The 19,212-nt window shown below is 37.2% G+C and overlaps 1 protein-coding gene across 1 annotated transcript; it reads right to left on the reverse strand.

Annotated features, from left to right (window-relative positions):
* Window positions 1–17,004: 17,004 nt before the first annotated feature.
* LOC135596601 (sugar transport protein MST4-like) lies at window positions 17,005–18,719 on the reverse strand. The gene is made up of 3 exons (XM_065088662.1): window positions 18,378–18,719; window positions 17,587–18,213; window positions 17,005–17,482 (listed from the first exon to the last, which is right to left on the reverse strand). Exons 1-3 carry the CDS (start codon window positions 18,681–18,683, stop codon window positions 17,045–17,047), a joined length of 1,371 nt encoding a protein of 456 aa, XP_064944734.1. The 5' UTR covers window positions 18,684–18,719; the 3' UTR covers window positions 17,005–17,044.
* Window positions 18,720–19,212: the final 493 nt, after the last annotated feature.

Here is a 19,212-nt window from a genome sequence, read left to right on the forward strand (position 1 = left end):
GAAGAAGATATTTTCTTTAATTGCTAGAGCTATGAATGCTCTATTTTGCACCTTAGATAAAACTAAGTTTAATCGAGTTTCTTTGTGCGAAACGACTTTTGATATTTGGCATATTCTTGAAACCACACACGAAGGCACAAGTAGTGTTAAGGATTCTAAAGTTAATTTTTTGATACACGATTTTGAACTGTTTCATATGAAACTAAACAAAACCATTGGAGACATGTACACCCATTTTACGGATGTCATTAATGGTCTAAAAGCACTTGGGAGAAGTTTTTTGGATTTTGAACTTGGAAACAAAATTTTACGTTCTCTTTCTAAAGATTGGGATTCAAAAGTAACTGCCATACAGGAGGCTAAAAACCTAAACAACCTTCCACTGGAAGAAATAATTAGGTCTCTAATGACTTATGAAATAATGTGTAATACACGTAAAGAACTCAAGAATAACCTTCAAAGGATAGGAAGGATTTCGGACTTAGAACAATCAAAGACCACTCAAGCATAAGCTCAAGTGATGGTGAACTTGAACTACTGATGAAATTTAAAAAGTTCATTAAACAAAAATTAAAGAACAAAAAGAATGGAACTACATGCTATGAATGCAAGAAGAAGTTGCCAAAAGACGAATCGAGCTCCTCCGAAGACAAGAAGAAAATCAACAAAGGCGAGGTGGCAAACTATGCCTTAACAGCTTTTGATGACGAGGTAAACAAAACTCCCTTTGTTTATTTCGAAATTACATGATACTTTTAATGAGTTATTTTTAATTTAGTTAAATTATTTTTCTTAAAAATTATATGTTTTATAATAAAATGAAAATGTTAAAAAAAATTAGGATCATTCTTATCATTCTAGTAATTTTAAAAATGATCATGAAAATTACATGTTTTATGATAATGCAATAAAATGTTAGATATAAATCTAATGATTATACACCTAGTAAGATTAATCTTATGTATGTGCTTAAGAAGCAAGAATGCGTATTTTGATGATTTATATATTGCTTTTCGATGACGATGCATGGCTTTTGTATGGAAGGCTTGATGATTTTTTTGATGAACCTTGTCTTTGGTTTTCAACATGATGTATGATTTTGACATAAGAACAAAAATTTGAGCATGCTAATATACAGTCAATCATATAAATTAAAACTAAAGAAGTTTTATATATCTATAAGAATCATTAAAAATTATGTTTAATGAAACCTTGCTTGATGTTGTAATGAAAATATTGAAGTGTTAATACCATGCTTAATGGTTTTATACTATGGATGAGATTTCAAAATTATGCCTGATAATTCTTGTAACTTATAGCTTATTGATATCTGTCGAAATAAATCTTGCAATTTTATTTTAAACAATGATATATGTTTTGATTTGGCATAAAAAAAAAGACAAAGGCATGCTTGTATGAAACAAATAACTAAAAAGAGGAAAGTTTTCTCCTTGAAATATTTCTCATTGAAAAAGGAGAGATTAACGAATTTATCTATATTTTTTTTATGAATCTCTTGGAAATGATTTTGATATGATGATTTGAATTTGAATAAGCTTTATCTTGATTTTTCAAGATTTATAACATGAAATCTTTTATGAATCAAGATCTCTTATTTGATCTCCTATGTTTCTCTTCGTCATTTACTAAAGAGGAAAATAATTCAATTCATGATCTTGATTTCTCGATATTTGATACTTCAAACTTTTCTATGAATCAAGATTTTTCATACTATGATTCTTCTTGGTATTCATTAAAAAGGATGTATTCTTCTTGATATATTATGAATGCTTGAATATCATGTATGATATGCCCATAGTGATTTATTTATTTGTATAATGCATGAAGGATACAAATGTAAAGTTTTAGAATTGTGCATGTTTTAATTTAAAACTAGGATGATGCACAAACATATTGAAAAAGGATTAATACTTTACCTTTGTCATAATCTAAAAATTAATATAAAGGGTCTTCCCTTCTTTTTGACAATGATAAAAGGGGAGATAAAAGATGCTAGCTCGTTCAATTAAAGAAAAAAAGCAAAAATTGCACTTCTCAAAAGAGAAAAAAGAATTTGCTTCTTGAACATCTCAAATTGTTAGCTTTCATGTTGTAAAATAATGTAACATTTTGTTAGCTTGCGTTTTTGCAAAGGAAGCAAAAATAATTACACTTCTCAAAAGAGAAGAAATTGCTATCTTGAATATCACTGAGAATTGCTAGCTCGAAATCTCAAGAAGATGCAAAAATATGCTATCTTGCACATCGCAAAGAAAAGCAAATTTACAAACTTGCACAACTCTAAATTATTGCTAGCTTGTATATTGCAAAACTTGCTTTCTTTTCCAAACACTTGCTAGCTCCAACATTGCAAAACAAACATGCTGAATTTGCACATCTAGCAAAATTTACAAACTTGCATAACTCAAAATTTTTACTAGCTTGCATGATGATAAAACTTGATATTATATTTTTATTTATGCAATGATTTGAACTTGTATATCTCAAACACTTGATAGTGGTACTTCTCCTTTTTGTTAATAACAAAGGGAGAGAAGTATGATCATGTTATGCATGATGACGTGCTGTAAATATTCATGATGAATATTACAATGACTTGAATTCAGTTTGAATTCAAAGTTATATCAATATAGCATATTAATAGGGGGAGTTTGGTTAAACTCCGGGAGTTTATTTTAACTCCGTCATCAATTGGTTATCATCATCAGAAAGGGGGAGATTGTTAAATCTCATATTTTGATGATGAAACCAATTGATAAGTGTTTATAATTTAATCTATATTTTGAGTGATGCAGGATGCTTCGATTAAGATGAGATAATTAAAGTAGGAAGAATCATGTTATGCTGGAGGAAAACATGTCAGAAGATTGGACGTCGAGCCGGAGGATCGGTTGAGGTATCGACAAAATGCTTCGGGCCATGGATGTGAACATCAGGTCAAGAAGAGCATATATTGCACCAAGGATATTGGAGTTGCGGAGTCAACTTGCCGATTGGGTAATAGGCCGCAAGAGAGGACAATGCACCGAAGAATCGGACGAAGTGTCGAGGGACCAATGACATACCGGACAACATGATTAATGCTTAGTATTAATTATCTACATTGAAGTGTGTTATATTTGTGCAAGTTTAACTACGATAGCAAGGCATGAAGCAAAATGAAGTCCCGAAGTCAAGGACGCGAATACGTTGGGAGTTCGAGAGCTCGTCGGAAGTCTGGACGTTCGTCGGAAGTTCTAGAGGAACCAACCGAGAAGTCTCAAAGCTTGCCAGAGAAGCTTGTCAAAACTCACCAAGAAATCGTCATGAAGTCCTAGAGCTTACTGAGAGATCATCGGAAGTTTGCCGGAAGAATAAACTTACGGACTTGTTTAGCTCAGATTATGTCTTAGGAATCGTAATTAGCACGAAATTGGGCTTGGATTTAGGCCAACCCAATTAAGGTCCAGCTAGGCCCATGTAAGAACTATGTTGGGCCCAATAAAATGCCCAAACAGTGCCCCAAGAAGTCTCACCGTCATGGCACAATCTTCGAGATTGTGTTAGGCGATGGTACCACCAGTCTGGGCGGTTGTACCTCCCCTAGCAGGGTCCCAAGTGATGGTACCGCCAGTTTGGGTGGTGATACCGCCCAACACTGGCCCCCAATCGGTGGTACCACCAGACCTGGTCTGTGGTACCGCCCAGGGCAGTGTTAGTCAAACTGACACTGGGCAGTGGTACCGCCCAACGCAGGCGGTGGTACCGCCCGTGCCCGGAGAACCTATGATGGGAAAGTTTTAAGCTTCAAGTTTGAATCAACTTGAAGCCTATAAATGCCTCTCTCATCCTTGGTTAAAGTACATAAGCACAGAGAGCAAAAAAGGAAAGAAACGCTGTAGAAATCACTTTAGAAATTCCCTCCTCCACTCTAAGTTTAGAATTCTATAAGAGGAGTGTGAGTGCTTGTAAGGGTTGTCTCCTAAACCCATGAAAAGGAGAAGAGGGGTGTAAGAAGGAGTTGGTCTTCGCCTATTGAAGGAAGACCTCTAGTGGACATTGGTGACCTCGTCGGAGGAGGAAGCCAAAAGTGGGTATAGGTCAAAATTGATCGAACCACTCTAAATCTCGGTTTGCATTTACATTCTGCTCTTTATCTTATTTACAAACTACCTTCATTGATTTACATCAACTATACTTCTGTTTTGATCTTAAATTAAAGTTCTTTATGAAACGGCTTTTACTTCGGAATCGGTTTTCGTACGAAAGTCTTTTTAACCGATGAAAGTTATCCGCTGCACTAATTCATCCCCCCCCCCCCCCTCTTAGTGCCGACCTTGATCCTAATAATTGGTATCAAAGCCACAGTTTTCTAATTTGGTTTAACACCCAAATAGAAATGGCTCTTTTCGGCTTTCAAGAGGGTCGCTCTCTCATTCGTCCTCCCTTTTTCAATTGGACATACTACACTTATTGGAAAACTCGAATGAGAGTTTTCTTGATTTCATTAAATTTTGATTTATGCCACATAGTCGAAAACGGATTTGAAATGTCTTCTCTTCCGATGAACAATTGGAATGATTTGGAGAAGAAGATGTTTTCTCTAAATGCAAATGCTATGAATGCCTTGTTTTGCGCCTTAGATAGAAATGAGTTTAATCGTGTTTCTATTTGTGAAATGGCTTTCGATATTTGGCACACTCTTGAAATCACACATGAAGGAACTAGCAAAGTTAAAGATTAAAAAATTAATTTTTTAATACATGATTTCGAGCTTTTTCGAATAAAGTCGAGTGAAACCATTGTTGACATGTACACTAGTTTTACGGATATTGTCAATGATATAAAAGCTCTTGGAAAATGTTTTTCGGATTTTGAACTTGTAAACAAGATTTTGCAATCTCTTAATAAGAGTTAGAATTCAAAAGTAATAGCTTTACAAGAAACAAAAGATTTAAATATTTTTTCACTTGAAGAACTTATCGGTTCATTGATTACATATGAAATGGTGCACAGTGCATATGATGAACATGACAAACAAAACCACCTTCCAAAGAACAGGAAGGATTTGGGACATAGAACATTTGAAGACCACTCGAGCATAAGCTCAAGTGATGGTGAACTTGAACTCACTAAGAAATTTAAAAAGTTAATGGAACAAAAATTTAAGAACAAAAAGAATGGAACTACTTGCTTTGAACGCAAGAAGAAGAACAAAAATTGGGATGAATCGAGCTCCTCCAAAGACGAGGAGAAAATCAAGAAAGGCGAGGTGGCAAACTACGCATTAACCGCTTTCAATGATGAGGTAATCGAAATCCTCCTAATTTATTTCGAAATTACATAATGCTTTTCATGATGCATTTTTTTTTGTTTAGAAAATTTATTTTTTTAAAATTACATGTTTAAAAATATAATGAAAATGCAAAAATTAGGATCATGCTAGTAATTTCGAAAATGATAATAAAAATTTCATGTTTAATAACAAAATGATTTTGGTTGAAAATGCCTTATGCTCAATGAAACCATGATTGATGAATATGCTTTATGTTTAATGATTTCTTTGGCTTGTATGTCTTATCATAATGAATGTTTGTATAATGCTTGATGATTTTTATGCATGAGGACTTGAAGTAATAATTTAAAATCATATGTCTTGGAATTGTGTTACACTTTTTGATCTTGATGATTTTTTATCTTTCCGTTTTAAACGTTGATGCATGGTTTTAATATAAGAACAAATATTTGAGCATGCTAATATAAAATCTATCACACAAATTGAAACTAAAGAAGTTTAGATATCTTTAATAATCATTCAACATTATATTCAACGAAAACAAGCTTGATGTCTTAATGAAAATGTAACGATTGATTTAAAATCATGATTAATGAGTTTCTATTTAGAAATTATGCATGATGATTTTTGACTTATTTATTTATGCCATTTTGAATCTCTTGAAAGTAATGTTGAGATTTTAATGATTTTGATGATTTGAATTTGAAATGAGTTTTATCAAAATCATGATCTTGATTTCTTGGAATAATATGTGATTTCATTTGATGATCATTTTGATTATTTAAAAGGAGATTTGTCGAAATGATTCATGGAATTTTGGATTCATGACTTGATCCTTCATTTGTTTATGAGATGGTTGAAATCTTTGTACCTTTGAATTTTTCCCTTCTCCTTTTGATTTTTGAAATTATGCATGTTATATGTGAAACATTTGAAACCGTATCATGCATATCTATGAAATGTTGATTTGACAAATTGAAGGAGTTGAAAATGAATGATAATTTTTCCCTTGAATATAAATCGTGATATTTTTTTTATATGAATCATCATTTTGATTTCTTGTCATGTGATTGTATGAAATCATGAAATACTCATGATAGTGTGTTAATTTGACAAATTGAATAAGTTGAAAATTATGATGAATGTTTGGAAAATAAATGATTGTATCATGTTTAATGATTTTACATGTTGAAATTATGCATGATGAGTTGAAGTGATGATTTAAAAATATTTATTCAAATGCATGAATCAATAATCTTTTTGTCCAAATGAATCATGATTTTTTGGAATTATAATTTTTATGATTCATAATAAATTGAGAGATATTAAACATAAATCAAGATTGTTTATGTGTTCTCCCATGACATCTTTTAAGGTTTATGACTTGAATTTTATTATGCAAAATTCTTTGAATTTATGAAGTATATCTCATCACCAAGTTCTTTTTGATATTCTTCATGTTATGATATGAATGCATGAAACACACATGATATTATTTTGATGCATGCAATGATGAAATATTCATGATGAAAAATTGTTTTGATATTCACGACTTGATTACCTTACCTTTGTCATAATTTGAAAATTGATGTAAAGGGTCTTCCCTTCTTTTTGACAATGACAAAGGAGGAGATAAAAGATGCTAGCTTGCATAATTCAAGAAGAAAACAAAAATTACACTTCTCAAAAGAGAAGAAAGAACTTGCTTCTTGAACCTTACCAAGAATTGCTAGCTTGAAATTTCAAGAAGATGTAAAAATATGCTATCTTGCATATCGCAAAGAAAAGTAAATTTGCAAACTTGCATAACTCTAAATTATTGCTAGCTTGTATGTTGCAAAACTTGCTTTCATTTTCAAACACTTGCTAGCTTGAACATTGCAAAACAAACATGCTGAACTTGCATATCTAGCAAAATTTACAAATTTGTAAAACTCACAATTTTTGCTAGCATGCATGACTATAAAACTAGAGATTTGTTATGCAATGATTTGAAACTGTTATGTCAAACACCTAGAAAGTGGAACTTCTCCTTTTTGTTGATGACAAAGGGGGAGAAGTATGTTGATGTCATGCATGATTTGATCATAACATGTTGCTTGGATTTTTCAATCCAAGAGTTTCTATCAATACGACATATTGATAGGGGGAGTTTGTTTAAACTACGAGAGTTAAGGATTAACTCCGTCGTCGATTGGTTATCATCATCAAAAAGGGAGAGATTGTTGAATCTCGGATTTTGATGATGAAACCAATCGATAAGTGTTTATGTTTTAATCTGTGTTTTGAGTGACGTAGGATGCTTCGATCAGGATGAGACATTTAAAGCAGGAAAAATCATGTTATGTCGAAGGAAAATATGTCAAAAGATTGGACGTTGGGCCGGAGGAACGGTCGACGTATCGATAGAAGGCTTTGGGCCATGGATTCGGGCATCGAGCCAAGAAGAACGGATATTGCACCAAGGATATCGGAGTTGCGGAGTCAACTGGCCGATTAGGCAATAGGCCACAAGAGAGGACGATGCGCCGAAGAATCGGACAAAGCGTCGAGGGACCAATGACATGCCAGACAACTTGATTAATGCTTAGTATTAATTATCTAGATAGAAGTATGTTTTTACATATGCAGGATTAACTACGATAGCAAGGCATGATGCAAAATGAAGTCTCGGAGTCAAGGACGTGACTACGTTGAGAGTTTGAGAGCTCGTCTAAAGTCCAGACGTTCGTCAGAAGTTCTGGAGGAACCAGCCGAGAAGTCTCAGAGCTTGCCAGAGAAACTCATCGGACCTCACCAAGAAGATCGTCATGAAGTCTAGGAGCTTGCCAAGAGATTGTCGGAAGTTCGTCGGAATATCGTCGGAAGCTTGCCCGAAGAATAGACTTACGGACTTGTTTAGCTCAGATTATGTCTTAGGAATTGTAATTAGCACGTACTTGGGCTTGGATTTGGGCCAACCCAATTAAGGGCCAGCTAGGCCCAAGTAAGAATTATGTTGGCCCAATAAGAAGCCCAAATAGTGCCCCAAGGAGTCTCACCTATTGAATCTCGTATTTTAATGATGAAACCAATTGATAATTGTGTTTATGTTTTAATCTGTATTTTGAGTGACGCAGGATGCTTCGATTAGGATGAGACAATTAAAGTAGGAAAAATCATGTTGGGCCGGAGGAACATGTCAGAAGATTGTACGTTGCATTGGTGGATCGGTCGATATATCGATAGAAGGCTTCGGGCAGTGGATTCGGGCATCGGGCCAAGAAGAGCGGGTATTGCGCCAAGGATATCGGAGTTACGGAGTCAACTGGCTGATTGGGCAATAGGCCGTAAGAGAGGACGATGCGCCAAATAATCGGACGAAGCGTCGAGAGACCAATAACATGCCGGACAACTTGGTTAATTGCTTAGGATTAATTGTCTCGATCGAAGTTTTATTTTACATGTACAGGATTAACTACAATGGAAGTAAGACATGCAGCAGGAGTTACGCCAGCGTTAAGACTATGATCACGTTGGGAGTTCGAGAGTTCGACGGAAGTCCGAACGGTCGTCGAAGGTTCTGCGGGAATAAATCCGAGAAGTCCAGGAGCTTGCTAAAGAAGCTCGTTGGAACTTGTCAAGTGGATCGTCGCAAGTCCAGGAGTTTGCCAGAAGTCCACCAGAGCATCACCGAAGGTTTGTCGGAAGTTCGCCGGAAGCTAGCCGAAAGAAGCGATTGACGCACCGGAGCAAGTTGCAGTAAATGTCTTAAGAAATATCATACTTAGCATGTAGATTAAGCTAGGAATGGGAGGTGATCCCATTAACTTAATCTGGGAGCAGTTGGGCCCTTGACAGATCTAAATTGGGCCGAATGGATCAGCCCATTCGGACCTAGATTTCCTGGCCGGCGGTGGCACCACCTAGGAGCTCAGTCTCCTAGGAAATCTGGGTGGTGCAACCGCCCTAGTCAGGTGGTGGCACCCCCAGGCTCAGTCTTCGAGCGAGATTGGGTGGTGCAACCGCCCCTGTCAGACGGTGGCACCGCCTAGAGGCTTAGTCTCCGAGCTGCTAGGTGGTTGTACCGCCCCTGTCAGGAGGTAGTACCGCCAGGACCCCGGAAATCCAGGAAAAGATATTTTTGAGCTCCAAATTCAAACCAGTTAGGGGCCTATATATACCCCACCCTTTCCTGCATGAAAGGGCACCGAAAATCCGATCTTACTCTGTGATTTTTAGAGCTCAAAAGTGTTGTAAAGGCTAGAAGTTCTCCTCCCTCTTTTCTTCCAAGTTTTGATCTTTTAATAGAGAAGAGAAATTTTGTAAGGGTTGTCTCCTAAGCCCGTCAAAAGGAGTGAAACTGTAAAAGGGTAGTTGGCCTTTGCCTATTGAAGGAAGGCCTCTAGTGGACATTAGTGACCTCATTGGAGGAGGAAGCCAAAAGTGGATGTAGGTCAAGATTGACCGAACCACTCTAAATCTCAGTTTGCATTTACTTTATATTCTCTATCTTAACTGCAAACTACCTCCATAGCTTTACTTTAACTGCACTTCGCCTAATCTAAGTTAAAGCAACTTTCGAATCTGCTTTCATACCAAAATCGCTTTTCTCGTACGAACGTCGTATTTCGGTTTGCAATTACATTCTGTTCTCTATCTTAACTGCAAACTATCTCTATATCTTTACTTTAACTGCATCTCACTTGATCACAAGTTAAAGTGATTTTCGAATCAGCTTTCTTACCGCAATCGTTTTTATCGTACGAACGTCGTTTTAAATCGTCGAAAGTTTTCCGCTGCACTAATTCACCCCCCCCCCCCCCCTCCTCTTAGTGCTCTTGATCCTAACATCACCGTTGTGGCACAATCTTCAAGACTATGTCAAGCGGTGGTACCGCCAGTCTGGGTGGTTGTACTACCCCTAGCAGGGTGCCAAACGATGGTACCGCCGGTCTGGGCGGTGGTACCGCCCAACACTAGCCCCCATGTGGTGGTGCCGCCAGACTTGGGCGGTGGTATCACCTAGGGCAGTGTCAGTCAGATTGACACTGGGCAGTGGTACTGGCCAATGCAGTGCCTACATTGCTTTACATCAACTATACTTCCGTTTTGATCTTAAGTTAAAGTTCTTTACGAAACGGCTTTTACGTCATAATCGATTTTCGTACGAAAGTCTTTTTAACCGACAAAAGTTATCCGCTGCACTAATTCACCCCCCCCCACCTAGTGCCGACCCTGATCCTAACAGGAGCTTACCGGGAGTCCGCCGGAATATTACCGAGAGTTCGTCGGAAGATCGTCGGAAGCTCGTCGGAAGAGCAATTGACGTACCAGAACAAGAAGTGCTTTAATTATATCTTAGTTATTGTAGTTAAATCAAAAATGTAGTTAGGATTGGCAAATAGTCCCACTGACTTATTTAGAGGCCAATTGGGCCCTTAATAGGGCTGAATTGGGCCGAATTGAGTAGCCCATTCAGCCCATGAAAACATGTCCGACGGTGGCACCCCTTGGGAGACCCAGTCTCCCAGGTGATATGGGCGGTGGTACCGTTGGTAATCAATACTGCCAATGGTGGTACCGCCCCTGTTAGGTAGTGGTACCGTCAGAGCTCGGTCTCTAAGCTTTGTCAGGCAATGGTTCCGCCCATTAATGGCGGTGGTACCGCCAGTATCCCGAAATCTAATGATTTGAATTTTTTGGCTCCAGCTTTTAAAGCCATTGGGGCCTATAAATACCCCACCATTTTCTACATGAAAGGCCTATAAATACCCCACCCTTTTCTACATGAAAGGGTAACAAAGTGCTATTATATATGTGAAAAATTCTAAGTGTTTGGGGTGTGAAAAGTGTTGTAAAAGTCAGAAGAGTTCTCCTCCTCCCTCTCTTAGCCTTGTAACCATCCAAGAAAGAGGAATAAAACTTGTAAGGGTTATCTCCTAAACCCAGCAAAAGGAGAAAGCATTGTAAAAGGTGGTTAGTCTTCGCCTATTGAAGGAAAGCCTTTAGTGGACACCGTGATCTCGACGGAGGAGGAATGCAAAGTGGACGTAGGTCTCATTGACCAAACCACTCTAAATTTTAGTTTGCTTTTCATTTTGTAAAATTTACTTTACTGCAAATCTCCTTAAGCTTCTCCTTACATTCTTACAAAAGTTTAAAGTTCAACATCTTTTCGAAACGATTTGAATCAAGACGAACTTTCTACGAAATCAAAGATTTTTCTACTGCACTAATTCACCCCCCCCCCCCCCCCCCCCCCTAGTGCCGCTCTTGATCCTAACAGTCGGTTCAAAATTTCATTTCGATTAAACCCATTTTGGAAAGATATTAACTTGAAAGCGTATGAGAGTGTACGGAAGGGTATGCAACAAAAGTAATAAGGAAGCAAAGTAGTTTGCAATAAAGATAAACAACAAAACAGAAATGCAAATCGTTTTATAATGGTTCGATCATTGTGACCTACATCCACTCCATCGATTCCTTTTCCGTCGAGGCCACCAGCATCCACTAACGATCTTCCTTCAATAGGTGAACATCAACTACCCTTTTACACTCTTCTTCTCCTTTTCACAGGTTTATGAGACAACCTTTTACAACCCTCTTTTACAAGGTATCCCTCACACACCTCCCTTAGAACTCTCTTTAAGCTTTAGGAGAAGGGAATTCAACTTTCTAATAGGGTTTACAACTTTAGAATCATAGAGTTTTGCTTAACTTTCTTGCTACTCCATGCAGAAATAATTAAGGTATTTATAGACCCCAAATGACTTCAAAACTTGGAGCCAAAATTTAAATCCCCGAGATTTTAGGGTACGTGTGGTACCACCACCTATACTGGGTGGTACCACCACCTAGTTTAATAGTACCACCGCCTAGAAGATTGTGTCTGGGTGGTACCACCACCCAGACTATCGGTACCATCGCTTGGCAGTCAGTCTCTTAGAGATTGTGCCACAAAGATTCCACCTGTTGAGTCACTATTTGGGCATTTTCACTTACCCCAACATAGCCCAAACTTGAGCCCAATTAGCTCCTAATTGAGTTGGCCCAATTCCAACCCAATTATGTGCTAACTATTCTCCTATTCTCATATCCCCTTCTTCTCCTCAGATAGCAGGTATGGAGTTTTGGGTAGTGACTAGAGGAACGTCATCGTAGCCCTGCTATGTAGATCGCTACTAGATATATACAAGACAAAAATACAAAGAAATCATGTCATGAAAGATATCAATTGTTAAACATGATATGATAATAGTCTCAAAATTTTCAATTTGCAATACATGTGATACATTACAATACTAAAAATATTAATGTGATGCTTTTAAGGATATCAACCTATTTTTTATACAAAGCATGGCAAGAGCAATTATATTGCAAGTTTTCTAAGTTTTGCATTTTTTGCTTCTTTCGAGGTAGCAATTCTTTGCTTCTCTATAAGCTAGCAACTTTTACGATATGCAAGTTTTACTACATACAAGCTAGCAAATTTAAAGATGTGTAAGTTAACATATTTGCTTTTCTTTGCAATGTGCATGATAGTATTTCTTTGTAATGTTCAAGATAGCAAATTGTACATCATGCTAGCTAGCATATTAAAGATGTTCAAGAAAGTAAGCTCTTTCTTCTCTTTTGAGAAATGTCATTTTTGCTTCCTTAGCAAAATACCAAACTAGCAAGGGACAATGTTTTACATGAGGCAAGCAAATAATTTGGCAAGTGTTACATTTGTATCTTTTCTTTATATGTGCAAGAAAGTAAGCAAGTTTTTGCATTTTCTTGACTTGTGCAAGGTAGCTAATTTATCTTTGAGATTACCCCTTACATCAATACAAGATAGCACATTAGCAACTCTCTCTCCCTTTGTCATTGGCAAAAAGAAAAGAAGCTTCAAGTCATGAATATCAAAATAATAATTTTATCATGAATATTTCATCAATGTGTGCATCATTATTGTACATTAAAGTATTACATACATAATACCAAATCATCATATATATTTTTAAAACATATAAACTCATCATTATATGCATGATTCCAAATCATCATTCATATTATTTCAATCATTGTTTCAATCATCACTATAACTCATCATGCACAAAATGTAAAATCATCTAACATGATACAAACATTTATTTTCAAAATATTTATCACTATTTTCATGTATGATAATAAAGTATTCATGATACACATTATATGCATATATCATCACAATAAAAAGAAATTGCATGCATAATTTCAAATCATAAATGTTTCAAATCATGATGATATTAACTTGTCAAATTTCATCCTACTATTCATGATCATAACTTTTCATTTGTATGCATCAAAATAATATCAAGAGTATTTCATGCATAATTTTATATCACCACATAAGGAATATCAAGAAGAAAGTAATTGGGTGATGCGATAAACATTTCATGAATACAAGGATTTGCATAAAAATCATATCATGAAAGATTAGAACATGTGAATACCAAAAGGCATGATTTCTTTTTGAAAAACCTACTCATAAATAATCAAAAGAAAACCTTAAGAGATCGATTAATGAAAAAATCTTGATTCATAATAAATCTTAATTTATAAATATCACGGAATCAAGATCATGAATTTGGATAAAACTCATTTAAATTCAAATCGTCCAAATCATCAAAATCTCAACATTTCTTTCAAGAGATTCAAAATGGCATAAATAAGTTTATTGGTCTCTTAGGTAGAAATCAATAAGATAGAGAAAAAGAAAATTTTTAATAAAAAATTCTTTCCTCCTTTTGTTTCAACTTATTGATTGATTCCATACATGCATGTCCTTTTTTTTTCTTTTTTCTTTTTTTTAAATCCATGCATCATCGTTTAAAATGGAAAGATCAAAAATCATAAAAAAAGTGCAACACATAATTCAAAAAAAAATTATTTCAACTCATTACTTCAAGTGAAACATGATTTCATTTAATCAAAATTGAATAACTTCAAGACCAATAAATCATCATGTATAACAATCATCAAGTATGATACAAACTTTTCAAAACGTTTATCATGATAAGGCATATAAGCCAAAGAAACTATTAAATATAAAGCATATTCATCAATGATGGTTTCATTGGGCATAAGGCATTTTCAAACAAAATCATTTTGTTATTTGTTGTAGTCATACATTTTTCTTTTTAGGTGAATCTATCTTTTCATGCTTAAATTTTTTAATTTTTCAAAGATGCTAAAAAGAAAAACATGATATAATTTTTGAAAAATATTTTTTATTTCCTATTCCTACTATCTAAATTAAGCACTCATGAAAAACTTCAAGTAATTTCAAAATAATTCAAGAGAGTTGAGTTACTTACCTTATAGTCGAAGCCCGTCAAAGCCCAATTCGTCGTTTCACCTTTGCAAGTTCTTGATTCATCCTTGGGTGCTTTCCTTTCCTTTGGCCTCTTCCTCCGTTCAAGTTCATTATTTATTTTAGATTTTTATTTAATGAACTTATTAAGAGTTAGTGTTCGAAGTTCAAGTTCATCATTGTCCTCATCACTTGAGTCATCGCTTAAGTGGTATTCATTTGTCCGGAGTTCCAAATCCTTCCTATTCTTTGGAAAGTGGTTCAAGTGTTGATTGTGTTCATCATATGCATTGCACACTATTTCATATGTCATCAATGAGCCGATAAGTTCTTCAAGTGGAAAAATATTTAAATCTTTTGTTTCTTGTATTGCCGTTACTTTTGATTCCCAAGCTTTAGAAAGTGATTGTAAAACTTTACTAACAAGTTTAAAATTCGAGAAACATTTGCCAATAGCTTGTAAACCATTGACGACTTCTGTAAAACGGGTGTACATGTCAACAATGGTTTCGCTCAACTTCATTAGAAAAAGCTCGAAATCATGCATTAAAATGTTGATTTTCGAATCTTTAACTCTAGAAGTGTGCCATATGTCGAAAGCCGTTTCGCACAAAGAAACCCGATTGAACTCATTTTTGTCCAAAGCGCAAAATAAGGCATTCAAAGCCTTTGCGTTTAAAGAAAAATACTTCTTCTCCAAATCCGACCATTCGTTCATCGGCTTAGAGGGAAGTTGAAAACCATTTTCAACAATATTCCATAAATCCAAATTCATAGAAATCAAGAAAACTCTCATTCGAGTTTTCCAATAAGTGTAGTCCAATCCGTTAAACAACGGTGGACGAAAAACCGATAAGCCCTCTTGAAAGCCATGAAGAGCCATTTCTCTCGGGTGTAAATCTGAAATGAGAAATACCGAGCTCTGATACCAATTGTTAGGATCGGAGCGGCACTAAGAGGGGGGGGTGAATTAGTGCAGCAGATTAAAACGTCGGTTTTGGAAAATCTTTCGTACGATAAAAATCGAACTTGAAAAGCTTAACTTGAATGCGTGTTCATAAAGGTGTGCAGCAAAGGTAATGAGGAAATAAAGCACGTAAGAAGGTTTGTAGTAATGTAAATAGCAATAAGAAAATGCAAACCAGAGATTAAAGTGGTTCGGTCAAATGACCTACATCCACTTGCGAGGCCCTCTTCAATGAGGCTCCCACCTTCCATTAGCAAATCTCTTGAAGGGGAAAGACAAATACCCCTCTTACAATCTTTTACAAGTGGTTCACACTCTTACAAATTTTCAGCAAGAAAGAAGGAGATGAACACTCTAACAAATTGAAAACAAGACTTGCTAAGACTTTTCTAAGACCTTTTTCTCAATCTATTGCTTCTCAAAAAGTTGTTATCTCAGCTAAGAATTGAGAGGTATTTATAGGCCTCAAGAGGATTCAAATTTGGGCTCCAAAATTTGAATTCTCTTTGGTTCCCGATGCTAGCGGTGCCACCGCCTATCGGTGGCACTGTGGTGGTGCCACCGCCTGTCAATGTCTGACACTGACAGTGTACTGGCGGTGCCACCGCGAGACCTCTTGGGTGCTGGGCGATGCCACCGCTCATTCTAGCGTTGCCATCGCTTGGTTCTCGGGTTCTAGGCGGTGCCACCGCCTAATCTGGCGGTGCCACCACCTACACTATTTCACCTCACTGGTTGGGCTCCAAACTTGGCCCAAACCAGTCCGAACTTGGACCCAATTGGCCCCTACTTGAGTTATAGTATTAACACATAATCCTAACTCTAATTAACGTGCTAACTACGAATTTAAAGATATTTTCTAAGCTATTACAAAGTCTGCAAGTCAAGACTTTTTCCGGCGAGCTTCCGGTGAACTTCTGACGGTCTTCCGACGAACTCTCGGAAACTATTCTACGGACTCCCGGCAAGCTCCTAGACTTCACGATTTGATCTTGGCGAGTTCCAATGAGCTTCTTCGACAAGCTACGATCTTTCTCGATGAGCTCCGCGAACTTCCAACGAACCTTCCGGCGAGCTTCCGAAAAACCCTTTGGCAAGCTCCTTACTCATTCTCGACTAGTTCCGCAGCATTCCCGACGAACCTTCGGACTTTCGTCGAACTCTCGAACTCACAACAAATCCTTCGCGCTTGACTCTGACACTTTGTTTCATTAGTTTTATGATCAAATCTATTCAAAATAATAGTTTTATTAATTTTAATTTTATAATTATATTTTATTTAGTTATATATATTATCATAACATGAAGACAAAACAAAATGATAACCTCATATTCTTACAATATTACTATTCAAAAGTGAAGATTATATATCGATAAAAGCATTAAATAATGAACTCGACATAAAGATCATGTTGACGAGGTTAGCCCCGACATCCTCAAGGTAAACACAAATCATCGAGTCTTAGACGGAGTGTTTTTTGTCTTCTTCCTCATCCATGAATCTCTTCCAGAACCAATGTTGCTTCCAAACCTTCTCGATCATTTCATCGATCGGCACGTTCTTGGTCTCGGGCAATAAGAAGATGACGAACAGACCCATCACCACAATCCATGCACCAAAGAAGAAGAAGATCCCGGCACGTAGATGACACATCATAGATAGGAAAGCTTGGGCAATGACAAAGGTGAAAAGCATGTTGGAGCTGACGGCAAAGGCATAGCCGGCGGTCCTCGTCGCCAGGGGGAAAGTTTCACTAGGAATCAACCAGCCAAGTGGACCCCAAGACCAAGCAAAGCTCGAAACGAATAGGCACACGAGCACCACCACCCAAACTGCCACTCCGTGTCCCAGCTCATTGGTTGCTTTCAAATTCACAAGCAAAATGCCTCCAATAGCCACCTGCATGCAAATCACCCCCCACTAGAGTTAGAATCTCATATTTCAAACTATTCCTCGTAATCTATAATTACATGTTTAATATGCCCATGGCTTGTGTCCCTAACCTGTGTGATCAACATCTGGCCACAAGCTTCAAGAAGCAGGAATCTCCTCCCGACTTTGTCCACTAAGACCACTGATACGACGGTAGACAGAACATTGACGATCCCCGTGATGACCGCAGAAAGAAGTGAAGCATCATTCTTAAATCCGATGGTCTGAAAGAGGACTGGTGCATAGAACATGATGGCGTTGATCCCAGTGAACTGCTGGAAGACTTGCATCACGATGGCAATAACCAATTGCGGTCGGCTACTTCTCTTCATGAGATTCTTGAAAGGTTGCTTCACCTGTCGTGCCATCTCGCAGGCGTGTAGTATTTCCTCGTACTCTGCATCGACATTGTCGGTCCCCCGGATCTTCTTCAACATGGCCAAGCCTTCCATAAGCATCTCACGCTCGATGAGGCTCGTCGGGGTCTCCGCAATCACCATGGAGCCCAAGCAAAGCATCATCGCCGGCACTCCAGCCAAGCCAAGCGCAAGTCTCCACCCCCAGGGGTGGATATTGGACACCAAGTAGTTTACAATGTTCGCCACAAAGATCCCGATGGTCACGTCAAGTTGGAAGAGGATGTTTAAGGCTCCACGGACGTGAACTGGTGCGATCTCCGACAAGAATAGAGGAACTGCCTACAGGATGAATAATAGTGGCAAACATATGACACGGAAAGTGAGTTTAACAAAAGATACATCTTCCAGGAGAAATTGGAAGTTAATAGGGAAATTGAGACGGAAACTGAAGAGAAGAGAAACTCTAGAATGAAAAATTGTATGAAAAAGAAAGTAGAGCAAACCTGATTGGCAAATCCAACACCAACTCCGAGGAGAATCCTTCCGATGATCAGCATGGCAATGTTCACAGCAGCTGCGTTCAGGATGACACCAACCAAGAAGAATATTGATGCTGCTTGCATAGTGAGCTTCCGGCCATGTTTCGTGCAAATCTTCGAAGCTACGAAGCTGGCTACCAAGGCAGCAAGGTACAATGATGAAGTGAAAAGCTGAAGGTTTTGGTTATCAAACTTGCAATAGTTGTCTTCCTTGGCTTTGTGCTTCCTCTCAAAGACCGCAGGGAAGAACTCCTCCGAGAAGTCATCCATAGATGTCACTCCCCCTGCAGATTGACCGTACAGATACGATTGATTAGCTACATGATCAGAAATAGATTGGAGCTGAATGAGGAAGGCTTTAGGCAAAAGCAACATATATGAGGCAGTTGATGACAAAGAGAAAGAACCATCACACGACCAAGTGGAAAATCCAAGCAAGATCTGCAAGCAACCATCTCTTATCTTGTATGATAGAGCATCTCTCTCACCGTATTATCAATACCATCAAATGGGCTAATGTCAACTAAAGAAAATAAACAATCATCTTCCTGTTGTACCTCAATAACAAGTTGTTCCTTTTGTTTTTTTCTTTTATAATAAGTAGGTCTAATTATCTGATTTAACCTATGACGACAACGTAAGACAAACCTGGCCATACTTTCGATGCTATATAATAAAACAAATAAATCTAGGGAAGGATTTAGGCAAAAGCAACATATGAGACAGTTGATGACAAAGAGAAACAACCATCACACAACCAAGTGGAAAATCCATGCATGGAATCCCAAGCAAAGTTATT

Source organism: Musa acuminata, chromosome BXJ1-11 (genome assembly GCF_036884655.1).
Source record: "Musa acuminata AAA Group cultivar baxijiao chromosome BXJ1-11, Cavendish_Baxijiao_AAA, whole genome shotgun sequence".
Lineage (NCBI taxonomy): Eukaryota > Viridiplantae > Streptophyta > Magnoliopsida > Zingiberales > Musaceae > Musa > Musa acuminata.

Bases quoted from the DNA above. Each gene is read 5' to 3' on its own strand.
- LOC135596601 (XM_065088662.1), bottom strand. From the start codon at position 18,683: ATGGATGACTTCTCGGAGGAGTTCTTCCCTGCGGTCTTTGAGAGGAAG. The intron at 18,214-18,377 runs GTTTGCTCTACT...TTCATCCTGTAG, and splicing joins GTGTTGGATTTGCCAATCAG to GCAGTTCCTCTATTCTTGTC. The intron at 17,483-17,586 runs GTTAGGGACACA...ATTTGCATGCAG, and splicing joins GCCAGATGTTGATCACACAG to GTGGCTATTGGAGGCATTTT.